Below are 17,738 nucleotides of genomic sequence, written 5' to 3' on the forward strand. Positions count from 1 at the left end.
GCTTAGCTCGGGCAAGGACCTGGGCTGACAGGGAGCTCCTGGACCTGCGGGCAGACGGTACCTGAGCTGATCTTCAAATTTAGTTGGGTGCTACTGTTCCACTGGCCCAAGGGCTTTTGACATCTGTGGTGGCTCTTCAGTGGGAATAAGAAAGTATGGGGTGGTGCAATACTCTGCAGCCTTTTCCTCCTCACAAACTGGGCAGCTCTGAATGAGTTCCCTGTGTTCTGGTGTCTCAGCCTCTTGCACATGAAGCATAATATGGTGGAAAAGAACCCTTTCTTCTCCTGGATTCTTGAATTGGGGGGGAGTTGAAAGACATTTTAACTTTTGTCTGGTCTGTAACGCAAATGCTGTTCTGCTTATAATAGTTTCTGGCCACACAATACTATAGATCTATACGAATCTTCCCACTCCAGTCCATTAATTTTAAGCCATTGTCCATGTTTTTCATGCCTCGTGGTCTGCCAGAATGAATGTATAGTTCAGAAAATGTGTTACAGTATATGAAACTCTGTATTGTGTAGATGAAAAAAGTGATAAGGGATAATACATTTATATCATAATTGCATATCCATGAGAAAGGTTAAAACTACATGTGTAATGTTCACGTTAATGTAAGATTACTTCTTCTAATGGGACTCACATAAAACATTATTTTAAGATTGTAATCTCTTGACTTCCATACCACTTAGTCACACAGCCTAGCCTTTCTTGGCGTTACAAGTATTCAGTGCTAGTGACTGATGTTACATAAATAATGAATGGTGTTTGTGCATAGTTTTATGTTTCCTCGGAATCTGTTCTCTTTAATATTCGCCTATTTTCAGTGAATAGTATCTTTTCTCTTCCGCTTTCCCAGAACTGACTTCAAGGTTATCGTTTCACCTAAAGTACGCAACAGCTAAACGAGCCGTCGGCTGCGTTGCTGCTGTGTGTTGCCATCACCACAAGTGCAGCTGTGTAAAAGGTTGCAGGGGCTGAGTTTTGATCCTTGAGTCTGTCGTGTTGGTGCTGATTAAAGTGCTAACTGAGGCGGTGGAGCTGACTGTACAATGGTTCGGTCAGTTCTGTCTCTTTTTGTGGTGCCCAGCTGTACCTTGGTATATAGTAATATTTGGTGCTATTTTAGAAAATCGGATACTGTTACAAAAAGACCATGTTAGAGAAGGCTGTATTCAAATGAGAGCAGCATGTTGCAACTCACTATATTGCTGCAGAGAGAAAGCAGCCGTAGCTTTGCTTTACATATTGAGATGGGCTATTGAATGGAGTAATGTTGACAAAACTGTTGTGAAATGGTCACTATGAAAATTATTTGGTTTAGGTAGTACATGATGCCATATCTCTTTCCTACAACTTGGACAGTATTATTGGTCTTTTTAGACAAGAATTTTCTGTAATCACTTGCATAGGAATTCCCTGCATTTCAGCAGGGATAACTGCTGAAAACAACTGATAGTACTATGTAGACAGAGACAAGAAAGAATGATATATGTAAAGACAGAACTTGATTCCAACTTGCATAATGAATAGCCTGTTTTGATTTTTGTTTTCTCATCAGGACAGTTGCAAAGACATATCCTCAGTCTCCTAAAAATGCCAAACAATATCCAGCTTCTCCTGTGAAGCATCGTGCTACTTCTCTCAACCAGGAAACTCCTAAAAAGAAAGCAGACAAGGAGAAAGAAAATGTCAGTCATCAGAAATCCTCGGGAGCACGCACTGAGGAGGCAGGTCAGGTGGCTTCTGAGAAGCCCATGGCTTCTGCAGGAAAGACTGAAAATAGTGAAGGTGAGTCTTACTGTAAGAATATATTGCAAGCTATCATGTGTCCCTGAGGCTTTTAAACAGTGATGACCTGTTCTTTTCATGAAGCTGCTCAGTCATAGGCTTAATGAGGATGTGTGAAGGTACATACTGGAACCAGTAAATGTATAGGTTTCACAAGGGTTGCCCATGTATGAAAACCGCTTGTTAATGAGGGTGTGAAAGGGTGACATCCAGGGATGCCCTTACCTCTATCCTGTATTCTATCTGCTGAAAATGCTGAGGCACGCTTTTGAAAAGCAAAGGTGTCGTACCCGCGTGAACCAGGCGTGTTTTAGCTGCTGGGTGAGCGTGGAAGTGCTGTGCACTCTCTCTGTTCCCTGCCTGACTTTCCACCCTTGGTTGTCTTCTCCTAGGGAAGATCACTGCAGGAACAACTGATGCAGAAGAAGCTTCAAAAATTCTAGCTGAAAAAAGACGACAGGCCCGCCTGCAAAAAGAACAAGAAGAAAGGGAAAGACAGGAAAGAGAAGAACGTGAGAGGTATCTGTATTGATTTGTGAAAGTTATTACCTAATGATTTAAGCCGTATCATTGAAGATGCTTGAAACTTGGTATTTTTAGAGTCAAGGTGGGAGCTGACGTGTGAGTGTCAATTTCTTTCAACTCAGACCCATAATTCAATAGTGTCTTTTGCAGTCTTTATGACTAGCAAAGTTAGAAAATAATAATTTGGTCTCTTTAAGAAGCCTGAATAAACTATTACTCATCCAGATGCTTATGGTATGTCCACGCTGCAGTGTGCAGTACACTGCAGCGTGGACATACTTGAAGCATTTTATGTTGTAAAAAAAAAAAAAATACTTGGAGGCAGTTTTAAATGAGCTAGTTCATGTAGAAGAAACAGTCTTGCAATAGTAGTATATGCCTTAAATGGCGAGGCTTGTGTTGTTCAACAAATTAACCTGAAGTTCATCTCCCTGCCCAACTCTGTTGTGGGCAGTTGAGGGCTTTAAGAGTGTGGGCATAATGAAGGTTGCTGCGTCTGAGCAGTGGAGTTCTGGCTCTGTTCTGGGAGCAAGCTTTTCGGTCGTTTTCCACATCAGATGCTGAGTGTCAGCAAATCATGCCCTTCCTTCAAGCCACTAATATGAAATCACTAACTCTGTATGTCTAAATTCAACTATGTCTGTTCTTACTGAAAACATGGGTGGGGGGAATCACCAGCAACTGCCAGTTTGGCTCCACAGAAATATTTCCTGAGTCCTTGATGTGCAAGGATAAGAATGATCAGTTGTCAGAGCAGCTCTTGAATGTGGTGACAACGGAGCGTGATGTCCGTGAGTGGGCCACAAAGCAACACAAGTGGAATTTAGACCCAGGCTTTCTAGTCTACCACTGTATTTTGTGAACTTTGTTTGCTGCTACTCATCCAATCTGTTTATCTTCAGCTGAAACAAAGAAAAACAGTACTTGCTTGTTTATGGATACCAGCATTCTAGGTGTGAAGTACAGGGGAAGAGGGATGTTTTTATTATTGAAACTTAGTTTTATTATTGAAGCTGTAATTGAAATTAGAATGGAAATGCTTTCTTTTTTTGGATCACACCTGTTTATTCGAGGGAAATTATAATTTCTATGAAGCATTTTAGGCAGTGAAAATGAGATTGGAATAAAAGTTTGATAGCAGCCTGAATTCTGAGCATATGCTCACCCTCTTTGCTGCATCTTAGCATGCATTTCCATGAAAAATGCCGATGTGTATATTATCAGTTACTGCTGATTGCATGCCATACATACAATAGGATTCATGCTAAACAAGGTGAAACCTTTTAAACATACTGTTATATTTTTTTGCAGGCTTGAAAGAGAAGAACAGAAAAGAAAGGCAGAAGAAGAAAGACTTCGTCTAGAGAAAGAGGCTCGTAAGAAGGAGGAGGAAAGAAAACGTGAAGAAGCAGCAGCTAGAAAAAAGGCAGAAGAGGAAGCCAGGAGAAGAGCTGAGGAAGAACAAATGCTAAAAGAAAAGCAAGAAAAAGAGCTCCAAGCCAAACTTGAGAAACAGGTACCATCTCAAACACAGATATGAAACTTGATATACATATATATGTATACATATATTTATGTAGACATATAAGTAAATACTTTATAGTATCTGGTAATCTGTGTGAAATAAATAATTGTGGTTTACACATTTTGATTAGAGGGAAGAAGCAGAAATCAAAGCCCGTGAGGCAGCTGAACAACTTCGTCTTGAAAGGGAACAAATCATGCAGCAAATTGAGCAAGAAAGACTGGAGCGGAAGAAGGTAGATATTTGCGTCTCATTTAAGATAATTATTTCACTTCTTGTTTAAATACATAACCCAGGAAGTACCCAATAGTATCTAGAAATCACAATCTGGAGGTATTACAGATTGATATTTATGCCTAACTTAATATTTGCTACTTGCATGTTAGGAGAATGTGGACATGAAAATTTGTAACAAAGTGGCATTGCCTAAGGCAAAGGACTTTCTACTAGGTGCTGAACAAACACAGAATCAGCCTCTGCCCACGAAGTTAAATGCCTGAGACAAACAGGGAATGGCATGCCAAGGCAAACTTCAATTGCCGCCCAACCCAGGACATCACAGACTATTGAGGAACATGAGTGACTTTGTTTTAGAACTTACTGAACAAAATCTCCGTGTCATTAGTTGAGAAAGTTAGTGTGACTAACAGACAGGTTTTCTGCCACCTGGCTTGTCTCTGGTTGCATTATGCAGAGGCAGCAGGGCTGTCTGGCCACTGCTGCACTAGGAAATGGCTGGAGCTGCGTAACTTAGCTTTATCTACAGCCCTGTGGCAGGGAAGAGAGGACAACTGCAGAGCTGCAGAACCTCTGTCTGGTTATAAAATACCATGTTTCCATATATGTTATTCCAATATGTTATTTGTAGCTCTTTACTACTGAGCTGGAGGCGTGTTGCAGTTGCTAATTAGACTACAAAACCAAAGTGCCTTTAAATTTGAAGTATTTTCCTTTCACACTAGCACAAAGAGACAAGGTTTGTTGGGAGGGTTTTTTAATGAACCAAGAAGAAAAAAAAAAAAGTATTTAAGGTAATACCTTACGCATTTCCAGCAAGAATAACTTCAGATATTTCATTTTACTCTTATATTCCAAAAAGCCTAACTACTCTTAAAGGAACTATTTGGAAATAGTTGGAAAAGCATCTAGATGAAAATAATAGTTGTTGGTTTTAAATAAGCATCTTGTTCCGGAGCTGAGTGCAACTCATAACTGCAAACATCTGGTATTAAAATGTTTGTCTCTAAATTGCATCTACTGAGAAAGTCATATTCTCTGAGATCTGATCTGTGAAAGCCAGCTCCCAGGTGTTTTCTGTCTTTTGTTTTCTTTATTTTTCTTACTTATTATTCCTTTTTCAAGACAGGCAGGGGTGATGTCATGACAGTAGAGAAAAGTTTTTTCTTTTTGTCTTCTCCTTTATCAGTCACTTGTGTTAAATATTCTGTCTGCCTTCTCATCCTCTGGTTTATTTTGATTTCTAGAGAATAGATGAAATAATGAAGAGAACAAGGAGGAGTGAAACACCAGAAATAAAGGTATGAAACAGTGTGTGGTTGCAGGGGTTTTTTGTTTTGTTACCCATACGTGAAAATTAAACTCCAGAGTAGTTCCATGTTAGTAGGTATACTTAAGTACACTCTGCACCCAGATTTTAGTTGCATTTCAAACTGAGAATGACTGTTGCTGTGTCACAGTTTTGTTGTACCACTGCTGCAGAGACACAGCTTTACGCAACTGTTGCAGACTTACCCCCTTCACTATCTGATAAGGCGGCAAGAGCCCATTCCTGGATGCTGGAGCTGTCGTGTTTGCTGCTCTGATGTATCTTCTGCATTGTACCAGCCAATGAATCAGTTACTGAGCTCTCCCTGATAAGCCTGCCAGGAATGCAGGATTGAGAACAAGGCAATTGTGTCCAGCTAGGAAGTGACACGGAGTAAAGATTTCACTTCTAAGTTTTCTACTAATGAAACTGTTTCTTCAGTTACTTGCAGAGAATGTTTTCCTTTTGAAGTAAAAAAAAAAAAAAAAAAAAAAATTAAAAAAAAAAATCCTTAATTAAAAAGGGGGGGGGGAATCCTGTCTTGCTGTTGATGACCTTTGACCACCCCGTGGCCCTGGGCACTCTGACGTTTCAAGTCCAGTCAGTTCCATGAAGGTTATAGTCCTTTGTCTGACACAATTGACTCATTACTCCATTACAGAAGGAAGAGCCAAAACTGGAGGTACCATCAACTTTGAATGTGGAAAAGCAACCAAAGACCCTTGTTCTTAACCAGCCAGGTAAAAATTGCCATATTTTTGTGACCTGTTTTCACAGTTAATTCCTTTCAGAGTTTTGTAATCTCAGACATAGCGGTGTGTATTATCACAGATTCTTTGCTTTCATCTCAAAAAGAACAGCTACATTTGCGTCAGTGACAAATGTTAGAAACTGGAGACTCAGCTTTGTTTTGCCACGTAAGCAGAAGAAAGTTTCTCCTCTGTTTTAGTACCTGACATGGCATTTCTGTAAATGAGAAGTTGCAGTCTGCCAAAAGGTTTGGTTGCTGCAATCTGCCTTCCAATTTTGTAGGTAGAAAATTTTTGCACACAACCAAGTTGGCAAGCTTTTTATAGCATTACTCTAAATCTTTACATTTAATTTGACTTGACAAAAAAAGCCTATGTATTTAAAGAATTACTAAAGAAAATATACATATCTGGCATTTATCTAGATTTTGTTTAGTTCCCCAGGCTAAGGCTTTTAGTACATGACAAAAGATAATACGTTCTCTTCCTGCTTCCTCAAATTCAAAAGATGCAGCATAAAGAGCAATTTTAGAGTGGAAAAGAGGGTTGACAGTGTAGTATGATGAGTCATAGATGAATCTGAGTTCTACTGCATTGTCAGTCTTCCTTTCTACTCAATCTATAACTTAAAAATATTTGTGATTTTTTTTAAACTATATTTAAATAAAGAAATTGCTACTATCATAATTTCTAACCTTCTTTTATAGACATCAATGGATTGGCAACCTGCCTGAAAAATACAAGCTTGGAAAGTGCTGCTCCTGTAATCCCTTCCCAAGATGTAGTCGCTAATGGACTAAAGTCAGTTCCAGGACTTATCCAGCTGGAAGCTGTTGATGGGAAATCTAACAGCATGGAAGATTCAACAGATGAGGTTCAGTCCATGGATGTGAGGTACAGACCGTATCTACCAAGAGAAATTGTGCAATTCATATTAAACACACAAAGTTTTCTGGTTTGTTTGTTAATACTTTACTGCTTTACTTCTCACCTACCCCACAACGTGGCAGTCAGGTGTCCGCTGTGGTGTGCTCCGCTCCCCTCCATCGAGATGCAGATTGATTGTTTCAGACAAGGATCAACAGAACCTCAGCTCACTCTCACCTATTTGCCAGAGGGAGGGCTCTGAAATCCTTCTACAGTCCTTACTTACAGATTCCATACAAGTTTGCCCAAACCTTTCAGATTGTTCTGTGAAAGTGGCTACTGTAGATATTGTCAGCTGTCACCATTTTTTTTATTTGTGTCAAGACTGCGTAGCTGTGATGCATGAGCTTTTCTCCCTCCGTACAAACAGAATAAAGAACATAATCGATTCAGAATTTTAAGTACTTAACTGGAACAGATGTATAGAAATCAGTAAATAACTTTGTGTGTATTAAATACTGTCGGATTTTGATGGAAGGACTTGCAGGAAAAAAGTTGATATTTAAGGCTGCTATGAGAAAGCTAGCTCTGAATTTTCAACATGGAATTTTTATACGATGCTTCCTTAGTCAGCAAGACAACTTGACCTCTCAGACTGTTTCAATATTTCCAGCAAATCTGCATAAATATGTAAGAAATGCCCTGCTGGCACAGACCAGAAGTCCATCCAGCCTATTATTTGGTCTCGGAGAGTATCAGTAAGAAAAACTAGTTAGGCAGAGCACCTGAGCCCACCACTTTCTGCAATCTGAGACCATGCAGAAGTGTTATGTTAGGGGTGCTAGAGGGCACAACTCTGCCTCGCCCTTTGAAATATCAAATGATGGACCTGTTGCCCGTGAGTTTATCCAAACTCCTTTTTCAACTTGCTGATAATGTTTGCATCCAGGACCTCATCTGGCAGCAAGTTCCACAGTGCAGTCTCACTAGGTAAATTATATTCTTTGATCTATGTTAAACCCAGCCTCTTACTAGCGTCACTGGGCACCCCCCAGGTTTTGTGTTGCAGGATTTGAGGCACAAGAGTTTTGCCCTCAACTTATCCACCACAGTTTTAGAAATCTTTGCAAAATCCTTCCTCTGCCTTCTCTTCTCCAAACAGAAATGCGCTACCCATACTAGTCTTGGCAAAGCGTCAGCTGGTAGCAGCACTTCTTAAATTAAATTCCAGGATTTTTGTCTGAAGTATATCATAAGGTAATAAGAAATAACTTTTAAGTTTTGAAGTGTGAGTCCTTTAGGTAAATGTTTGCAGGGTCAGGACAATAATTTGCAGGATGCAATAAACATTTAAGTAAGGGAATGGTGCAGGGACTGAAATAATGAGGTAGCAGTCAACTATCAGAAATGTGATTTTTAAGAGATGAGTGTTCACATCACACAGCTACCATATCTTTAATGAATATAGATTAAGTATGACCTTCCATCCTGAACAGGGTAATCTCTTTGGATTGGGATGTATTCTAGGTAAAGGCTTGCTGCAGCTGGCCTTAAGTAGTAGTTTTTGGACAGTCAGAAGATTAATTTGGTTGTTGCTTAATGAAAAGTTAAACAACTCTTACTCTGCATCTTTCTTTTGTTTATCTTTTGTATAGCCCAGTTTCAAAAGAAGAACTTATCTCTATCCCCGAATATTCACCCATGAATGAACTCATGCCCGGTGTGTCTTTGGACCAAAATGGGACAAGTAATGCCAAGGCTCTTGAAGATCTCTTGGATTTCACAGGCCAAGCTACGTACTCCAAGATGTCCAGTGATACCATTAGCCTGGATGACTGTAACAAAAACTTGATTGAGGGATTTAATAGTCCAGGACAGGAAAATACACTTAATTCTATCTGTTGACAACCTTGCTTTTCAGCAGAACAGATAAAGGTACAGTATGGCGATAAACATCTTGGGGATGATAAATTGCTGTGATTACTTAGGAGCTTCCCAGAAAAATATAGCAGTTGCAAACAGCCTATGTGGAGAGAGGAAGAAAGCTGGTCTCCTAGATACTTAAATTTGGCATAACTTTTCATATTTGCAGCTCTTTGTAAATAGGCATCAGATGCAAACCGAGCATATTGTAGCAACTAAAAGTATCCAGTGAATGGAAATGTCCTTCATCCATTCAGAACATAGTGAGAAGAGTTGCTTTTTTTTTTTTTTTTTTCCCCATTAATACAATACCTTTCCTACAAGTCTTTGGATCCTATTTGCACGAAGAAAACAGTTAAAAGTGGGGCCAGGCTAGAAGATGGTAGCTATTGTTGCTGCTTACTCTTTGCTGCTGTTGTAAATACTTGCAGCACAGTGTAGAATCACTTACCCTGGAAAGCATGCAAACAATATAAAAAAACATACTAGGCTTTAGTGACAGTTCCAAAGTACAATGCCACTGTAGACTTTTTTTTTTTAAAGAGTCGTCTAACTTGCATAGCTGACTTGATATTCTTCTCTCTCTTCTTTAATTGACAGAGGTAGCAATTCGTGGCGGATATATCCCTGTGATGCTACTGGCAGTAAAATATGAGCTTGTCACCTGAAAAAAAGCTTCTGCAGTCCTTGAACACTGGATTTCAAATAATCAGAGCTGAATATAACTTTGTCTTTCCAGGGAATATGTTGAATAACTGGCTGCTTTTGGTAGAAACTGATGATCTAGAGCCTTGATGGTTTCAGGGAAGACTGTACATTAGAATTTGAGCTTTAGCTGCTAATAAAGCACTTATTTCTTCTTTTAATTTAAAATTCATCTCAACACTTCACTGTGATTTTTACCTGTGCATTTTGTTTTGAAATAATTCTTCCTTAAGCTTTATCATACATCCATTTAGACATCTTTTTCTTGTAAATAATGATGAAGTTTGCCCACAGTGCATTGAAATGAAATAATATACTGTACTTTAGTTTTGTGCCTATCTTTTTTTTGTCTTTAATAAGGAGTTACTGGCAACTTTTATGCAGGTGTATTACTTCAAAACTATAGCTGAAGAGGCTTGAAAAATATACAACTGCTGGAATCAAAAGAGCCTTCCTACTGACTGTGGAGCATGGGAGCTATCCTGTTCTGGTGATGTTGACACTTTTAGTCACTAGTGGCACTTACTGGTTAATATTAATTAGTCCGGGAGTGACTATCAACTATGTGCTTAAAAACATACTTGTGTTACACCTGTAAACAAAGGTGGCAAAATGCCTAGTGTAATCCCTTAATATATATATATAGTATAGCTGTAGTAGATCCAAGTTGAGTGGTTGGGGTGGTGAGATAACACGTTAAGGTTTGAAGATGCAGACACTTGATTAATACCAGGAGGCTTTCTATCATGTGGGGAAGTATTTTGTCTTCCTGTAGGCTCAACAAAACAAGATTTAGTCAGCAGCAAAACAGTGCGGGAATGCTGCAGCAGGAATACAAAGGCTGAGACACACACGGGGAACACCGCAAGCCCCCTTAACGTTCTGTAAGCATCTGTATGGAAAGTTTCACATCAAGATGTACAATGTCTAGACATTACGTGCCATACAATGTTAACTTTATTTCTGTTGGTGAACTATGATAACTTTATGCTAGATCATGTGCTGCTTTGAGGACACTTCTGTCCAGTTCCTTGTAAGAATAAATTATAAACAACTCTCTTTGGACACTAACACAGATGTGAAAGGTTGGGGGGTGGGCATTTTTGCTTTTTTTTGTGTTTATTTTCCACGTTAAGGGAATTCACAGTGTAGCTTGAGCTCAGTTGTAGCCCCGTTCTTGTGCTCTTTAAAGCCAGCAACGGGAAAGTAACCAATGACGTTATATACGATGTATAAAGAAATCATACCTACAACAATCCAGCTCTGTTTATGTTAGTGTACTTCAGAGAAATACTTTCTTTTGACTGTGCAGTAAGCTGTAGCATGGTACTGTGTCTTCCAAATTAGTCCTTCCATCTATTTCCTAAATAATAAACAAACAAAACCAGTTTGTTTTGCTGTGATGCATTGTGTTTGACAAATGTCACATTATATTTTATTATGGTGTCATTTGTATAATCTGTAGATTTCTGTATTTGCATGACATGTATAGCATGTATAAAGGTGAAATACATTTTCATTTACGAATCTAATTGTTTCTTAGCTTTTTTTTACTCCCAGCAAAAATATGACTAATTTAAAAATACACGTATGTTAATTTGTTCCGAGGTGTTTTCTGAAGGAGGGTGTAATATGGAATGAAGGAGGGGTTGTCAGAGTCTCACAATATTTCACCATTGTTTCCTTTGCCATATACTTATTTTCTTTCTGAGGTCTTGCCAATAAACGGAGGAAATGCAGACTGGTGGCAGAAGAGCCTTAAGGTGAGGGCTTCCAAACGGTGGCACCCAGGGTGCTGGTGACTGTACACAAGCCGGTTTGCAGACCCAGCTTCTGTTCTCTGGGGTATTACTTGGCAAAGAAAACAAGGAAAAGAAAAGTTGGGAGCTGTGGCTGGTAGACGCTGTTCTGTTGAGCATGCAGGAGCTGTTCTGTAAGGGTACCCGTAACATAAATGCTGGACTTCTCTTCAAGCTACATGCACATACTGCTGCGTAGGAAGAGGCCAACCTGGAGCTGCTAGTAGTTTTCTAGTGAAATGTTGAGGAGGGAAACATTCTACAATTTTGGTTTTCATTGTTAACGAGTAACTTGAGTCGCAATTAAAAATGAAAGAAAGTACTTTTATTATGAAGTATCTGAATACTTTCCATGGTGACAGTTCATCTCACTTATTAGCTCTTGGACAAATCACATGAATGATTCATTCAATTATTTCCTAAGATTAAAGGAAGCATGCTAAGTGAGTGTTCATGAAGAAAGATACTGCATATTTTCCTTTATATTTGCTTTCAAATGTAACTTTACAGATTTGGCTGAATATCTGGAGCAAGTACTGTTAGCTGAGGGGTTAAATCACTTCTGCTTTTTGCTTTTGATGATGTAACTTCTTCATACCAATACCATACCAGTGTTTGCTGCTGTGATTCAAGTCTGTGGAAGGAGCTTTACTTTTACTTTAGCAGTGGTCTTGAAACTATGGTGAAGTCCTTGGTAGAGCTTTTCTGCTGTAAAGCACTTGAGAATCAAGTTGTGGAAAGAAGCAAGAAAAAAAAAAAAAGAGTAGAGCAGTGATTGATCCTTGAATGGATTTTTATAAATGGATTTATAAATTGATTTTTTTCAGATTACTCTTATAAAGTGATCTGCAAAACTGGATTGTACACAGAATCGGACACTGCTACTGTCCCTTTCCCAGATTTATTTTCAGTAACTAGTGTAACTATTAGAAAGTTTCAAATAAATAAATAATACCCGTGAGGCAACCAGGCATCACAGTAGCTCTTTGATTAGTCTCAATGCTTCCTGCAGTGTTGCCCTGGGAAATGACACCCAAAGCCTGTCTGTGTCTCGGCAAAGGCCCCGAGCAGACCTCCTGGCTCCCCAGTGAGTTCATTTCTAAACAAAACGGCATCAATGAGGGGTGGATCTGGACCCATGGGGCTGCACTTTCATCTAATGATGAAGGGTTAGAAGCAGGGGGAAAACATCCTTTCTCCTATAATTGTACAAATTATACATGAGGAGGAAGCAAGAAAAATAGCACAGGCTGCTCTTCTGGCTGGCAGCAGGGTGGGGATCTTCCCCCAGCCCACTCTCAAAGAGAGCAGCACCTCTCCCTGCTTCCTGCCCGCCATGGCCCCAGCCTCGCCAGCGGGTACAGCTCCGGCGCCTCGCCACCACCCCGCTTCTATTTCGGGCATCGGCAACGTGGTGCTGCAGGTCTTCTACTGCCCCGCAACCCCGTGTGCCCGAGGCGGCGCGGTGCCCTCCTCCAGCGTCAGTCATGGCCGGTCAGAGGAGCCCGGTGCCCCAGGACACCTCTGGGGCTTCAAGGCAGCCTGGAAAACTTAGTAGAAGGCATCCTTCCCTTAAAGGTTTGAACTGTGCTCCCTTCCCTGTGTTAAAATGTAAATCGTTTAATATCCAAGAGCTGAATATTTCCTCTGTGAGGTCTGCTTCTTGTTTGCTCTGAGCCATGGGCCATATCCTGCACAAGAGGGAGAGTGGCCTGTAAGCGGCGCAAACGAATCGGTGGGGAAACGCTGCTCCTTCTCCCGCATTAGCAACCTGCGGGACTTCTGCCTTGCGCCTCCCCTCTCCCTCCCTGTGCAAGAACCACAGAGAGACTGAAAAACTCTGTTTGCTTTCATTTTGGGACAATGTTGGTCAAGCTGTTGGTTGGCTCCAAAACCAACATGGAGAGCAGCTGTTTACCTGTGCTGCTTCCGTGTATGGAAATGTATAAAAATGGTAGTTACCTGACATTTGAGGATGCTGGTTTTCAGTATCTATATTAATTCGGGGGGGGGGGGGGGGGGGGGGGGGGGGGGGGGGGGGGGGGGGGGGGGGGGGGGGGGGGGGGGGGGAGTTACTGCTGGGCCGCTATGCTAAAATCTGGAAAATATAATGTATATATTTTGTGAAAGTGAATGCAACTTTCTCTGGATTTTCTTTTTAATCTTCAGAAAAACAGGTTTTAAATTCATTTAATCTCTCCAGCATATACTTAAAACTAATAGAAACCTTAAGATATTCAGATACATTTTTGTTATTGCTGTTAATGGCAACAATACCAGTCCAGAACACCGTGGGCCACAACGTTTGTCTCCCCCACTTTTTTATCCCATCATTTCTCCTATCCTTGTGATCTCTTACAATTGAAGAGCACGTGATGCTGTTCACTCAGTTGGCCAATTTAACGTGTCTGTTGAAGCAACACATTAAGTGTAAAGGCCCTTAAAATTGCAGGCAGAAACACTAAGAAAGGGTTTTTTAAGCTTTTAAAATAATTATGTAAAGTATAAGAAAATAGTCTCTTGACCACCAGAATAATTTTTGACACTTGTTTTCTTCTCAGTTGCCTTTATTGTTCTCCAGCTTGTAGTACCGAAGTATAATAATGATAATAATATAATGATTCAAGACTGAGGTAGTAATGTTTTTAAACTAGTGGGTTCGATGATTACCTGAGGTCTGCAATTTTTGGGATCAAAATAAATGCTCTGGAAACTAGTGTGTGATGTTCACTTGGGAGCTTTACAAAAATAGATGTGTATCCCTGCTGAAATCGAGCCTTAATGATTTCCAAAGAGAAATCAACTACAATGCAGGAGAGATTCAATGAATAGAAGGAAATAAGAAGCGATATGCTGTGTGATCTATGAAGTCCTTGCTCTAAAAAAAAAAAAAAAAAAAAAGTTTTTACAATAGCTGTGTGACTAGGTCTAACCAGCAGCTGTGCACTATCACCTGTATCTTCTTGCTGCGTCTAAAAGGAGTAACTTGAAGTCCATGGCAATTGTAGGTGATTTGCGTTGTACAGGAATGGACCCAAGAACCTTAAAATTACATAGTTGGACTAAAAAATGGGTGTGAGAGATGTTCACAATCAGGGAAATTACTCTGACAGTATTTCCTTTTTTTTTTTTTTCTAGAAATAACAACCACTCTCACCAAATTGAGTACATGAGCAGCACAGTAAGCAGGATCAGGGCAATATCTGTAACACCATATTAACATCATGTTCACACATTCCTTTTCAGAATATTTCTCACTTTTAAAATACATGTGACAACATTGTCTGAAATACCATTATTATCACCTTAAATATGCAGAGCTATGGGGGTTTATACCAATACATTCTATGGAGTTACTCCGAGTTTTCCTGGTATAAGATCTCAAGAACAGTTTTCACCCTTTCCTTTTTTTTTTTCCTTCTTTTTCTTTTCTTAAACCTCTTATCAGTTCAAATACACAAATCCAAGAGAATACAAATTCTGGCGGTTGCCTGCTGGAATGAGTTTGTTCTCTCAGTTCCTGGACAGAGACTGCACCACAGCTGGCAGAGAAACAGAAAGTCCAAGGGGGTTTTTGGAGATTGAATATCTGCAGTATAGTGTCGGGGACAGCAATGAGACACCGCTGGCACACGCAGTGAATATAATCCTGGTCAGAAATGGCTAAAACTTCCCCAGGCGAAGACCAGGTCAGAATTTCTTTCCTTTTGGTAAGAAAAGTTTGCATTTCTAACTTACATTTTTACAAGTTTAATTTATGCTGATGTTCATGGGTCAGTGCTGGTTTTTAGAGCAGAAGGTGTCCTCTAGCAAATGAAACTGCTGGTAGATTTAGCAAGTAAATGAGTTGATGGAATGAGGGAGGGGAAGCAGGATGGCTGAAGGTAACAGTTGCTGAAGAATGCTAAGGTACTTTGCACATATTTACTACCATGTAATTATGATTAAAATTCCTAAGACAAATTTGTATCACTCATGCCCAACAATGTCCTGTCAAGCTGGACATTTTGAAATTTGATGTCTCCTCAGACCTCTCCTCCTGCTGTTTCACTGCAATTTCACCTTCTCTCACCTTTCCAAGATCTGGCTTTTGCATGGGCAAAGAAATGCAGCCAAAATGCGCTTCTGCCTTCCTCCTCAAATTCATCTGCTGTGGCCGCTTGGGTGATAAGCCTGGCTCAAAGCTTTTGCTTTTTAAAATCCTGTTACTGTATTTACACCACACATTGGTGTTAATTCATACACTGAGATTGTTTTCACTGGTATTTTGCCAAAATCCTACCAAGTTTACACAGGCCGTACGCCTTGCGGCAACAGCGCATTTTCAGATTTTATAACAAGAAAGTCATCATAACCTCATAAATAAAACATACGGGTATCATTATGTCATGAGAGCCCAGCCTCACTAAAGCTCTCTTTAAAGAGTAATTTGGTGATACTATCAGAGCCAAGTCACGCAGTCAGTCAGTCATCCTCTCACGTTCCTTTGGGTTTTAATTAAACAATTACTTTACAGCTTTCCTTAAATTTCAAAGCTAAATAATGTAGGGCTTACTTCCTCAATTAAGGAGGGAATCATTATCTGTTGCTCTGAGCCTAGACTGAAAAAAATATCACAGTTCCACAGAAAGCTGTTAAAGTTCTTACAACTGAACTTGTTTGGGGTTTTTGCTTTATTCTGGACCAAATTCTTTCCTCGTCTGGATGAGGTGTTACAGATTTCAAATTATTTTAACAAGTAACCTCAGGAGTTGATGTAAGCACCAGTGTCTTGGTTTCTATAAAGAGAAACAGCTGACACTCCTTTGCTGGGGGTGTAGAGGTTTAGTTAATTTTGTTCCACTGAATGATAGAAATACTATATTTTTTTTTAATTAGAAGTAGCAAACAAGTAGTGTGCCTGCACACAATTAGGCAGCTCACTTTCGTTTCAAGACAGGAGACATGCTCTGTGGTTTGGCGAAAGTATTTTGATATAGCTCAAAGGAAAAAAATGCCTGGGTGTGCTAAGGGGTAGGGGTGGGGAGAAGTGGGAGAAGAAAGCATGAATGTGAAACTCCTCCAAAAGCAGAGATCAAAGTTAATGAAGCCGTGCAAGTCTTATCAGGAGGCATAATGAGATAGCGAAGTACAAACGAAACATTTCCCTTCAGATGTTGTGAGAGGCTGGCTGGTAAAACCATGATTACCCTTGGACAGCAGTTCTCGATGGTGGATCACACCTTTGCAGATATTGACTCCACCAGATCCTCTCCCGCTGCTCCAATGTGCTTTTTCCTCTTCAAATATTACCATCTACGGGCTCTGTCTGCAGACACCAAAATGAATGGTGGATGCCAAGCGAGCTAACCCGCTCCCTACAAAGAGCTTTTAATTTCATTTCTCTGATCCACCTCAGTGGAGAACAGGCATTCGGCAGTGCCTGCTGTGGTGCTGGGCCTGGCAGCGCAGGAAAGCCCAGGCAGCGCTCCCCAGCACGGCTTGGGCTCCCTTACTCTGCCTGCTTCTGTGCTTGACATTGCCAGGGATCAAGGAAAGTTTTATTTCCACTTTTTCTTTTTTTAAAAAAATATCATAATATGGTTCAGCAAAGTTCAGCTCCGATAGTAATGTTTTATGTGGAAAACGAAATGCCTCCTTGAAAGAACAGACACGGGATCTTGTCTGCTATCAGGGGCTAGCTTCTGCCTCTGCATTATAGGTGACTTCCATTCATCACTTCCAAGTATTTAGCATGCAAACCGCAGCCATGCTCTTTCCAAAGGAAATGTTTACTAAATTAAATATTAAAGGAATATGAAAGTTATTCTCTATTCTAATGATACTTAATTAGAAAAAAACATGGAAATAGATTAAAATAATTAGTCTTAATAAACAGTAATTGCTAAGTCTTGCGCAATAGAATAGCAGTTTAGAGATGGAGAATAATGACGTTATGGAAGTATTAATAGACACTGCTTTGAATGTTAATCTAATTTGTAAAATGTGTTTAAGTTCTTGTTTTGTTAGACTACACGGTCCCAACCATTGAGACCCTTGTGTACTTACTTAATGCTATCCATCAGGGTAAATGTGTATTGGATCCAGACCATTGGAGGAGAATTCAAATTGAGAGGTTAATAATGAAGCTTAATAATGTAGTTTATGTAATGTAGAAGTTTATCATATGCGCATAGGGGTGGGTTGTCTGTAGTTATTTCTTTGGACCAGTTTTTGCTTCAAGTGAGGTGTCTGACCACTAACACCAGACAAAGTAGAGAATAAACCCAAATCTTTTCTTTTTCTGTTAGTTCGACTTTCCTAGT

At 39.9% G+C, this 17,738-nt stretch overlaps 1 protein-coding gene across 5 annotated transcripts in view; it reads left to right on the forward strand.

Moving 5' to 3' along the window:
* The window catches only part of MAP7D2 (MAP7 domain containing 2), an 86,725-nt gene extending 75,566 nt beyond the window's left edge, over positions 1-11,159 (forward strand). For 4 of the 5 annotated variants that reach the window (XM_075775394.1, XM_075775413.1, XM_075775431.1 and 1 more), the window contains 8 exons: positions 1,565-1,794; positions 2,187-2,313; positions 3,631-3,835; positions 3,975-4,079; positions 5,329-5,382; positions 6,052-6,130; positions 6,847-7,033; positions 8,662-11,159. In XM_075775394.1, the coding sequence (XP_075631509.1) occupies positions 1,565-1,794; positions 2,187-2,313; positions 3,631-3,835; positions 3,975-4,079; positions 5,329-5,382; positions 6,052-6,130; positions 6,847-7,033; positions 8,662-8,911 (1,237 nt within the window). In that variant the 3' untranslated portion in view covers positions 8,912-11,159. The remainder of the gene's footprint in view (positions 1-1,564; positions 1,795-2,186; positions 2,314-3,630; positions 3,836-3,974; positions 4,080-5,328; positions 5,383-6,051; positions 6,131-6,846; positions 7,034-8,661) is intronic. The other variant, XM_075775403.1, reaches the window with a different exon arrangement.
* The last annotated feature ends 6,579 nt before the right edge of the window (positions 11,160-17,738 follow it).

This window comes from Balearica regulorum, chromosome 1, assembly GCF_011004875.1.
Source record: "Balearica regulorum gibbericeps isolate bBalReg1 chromosome 1, bBalReg1.pri, whole genome shotgun sequence".
Taxonomy (NCBI): domain Eukaryota; kingdom Metazoa; phylum Chordata; class Aves; order Gruiformes; family Gruidae; genus Balearica; species Balearica regulorum.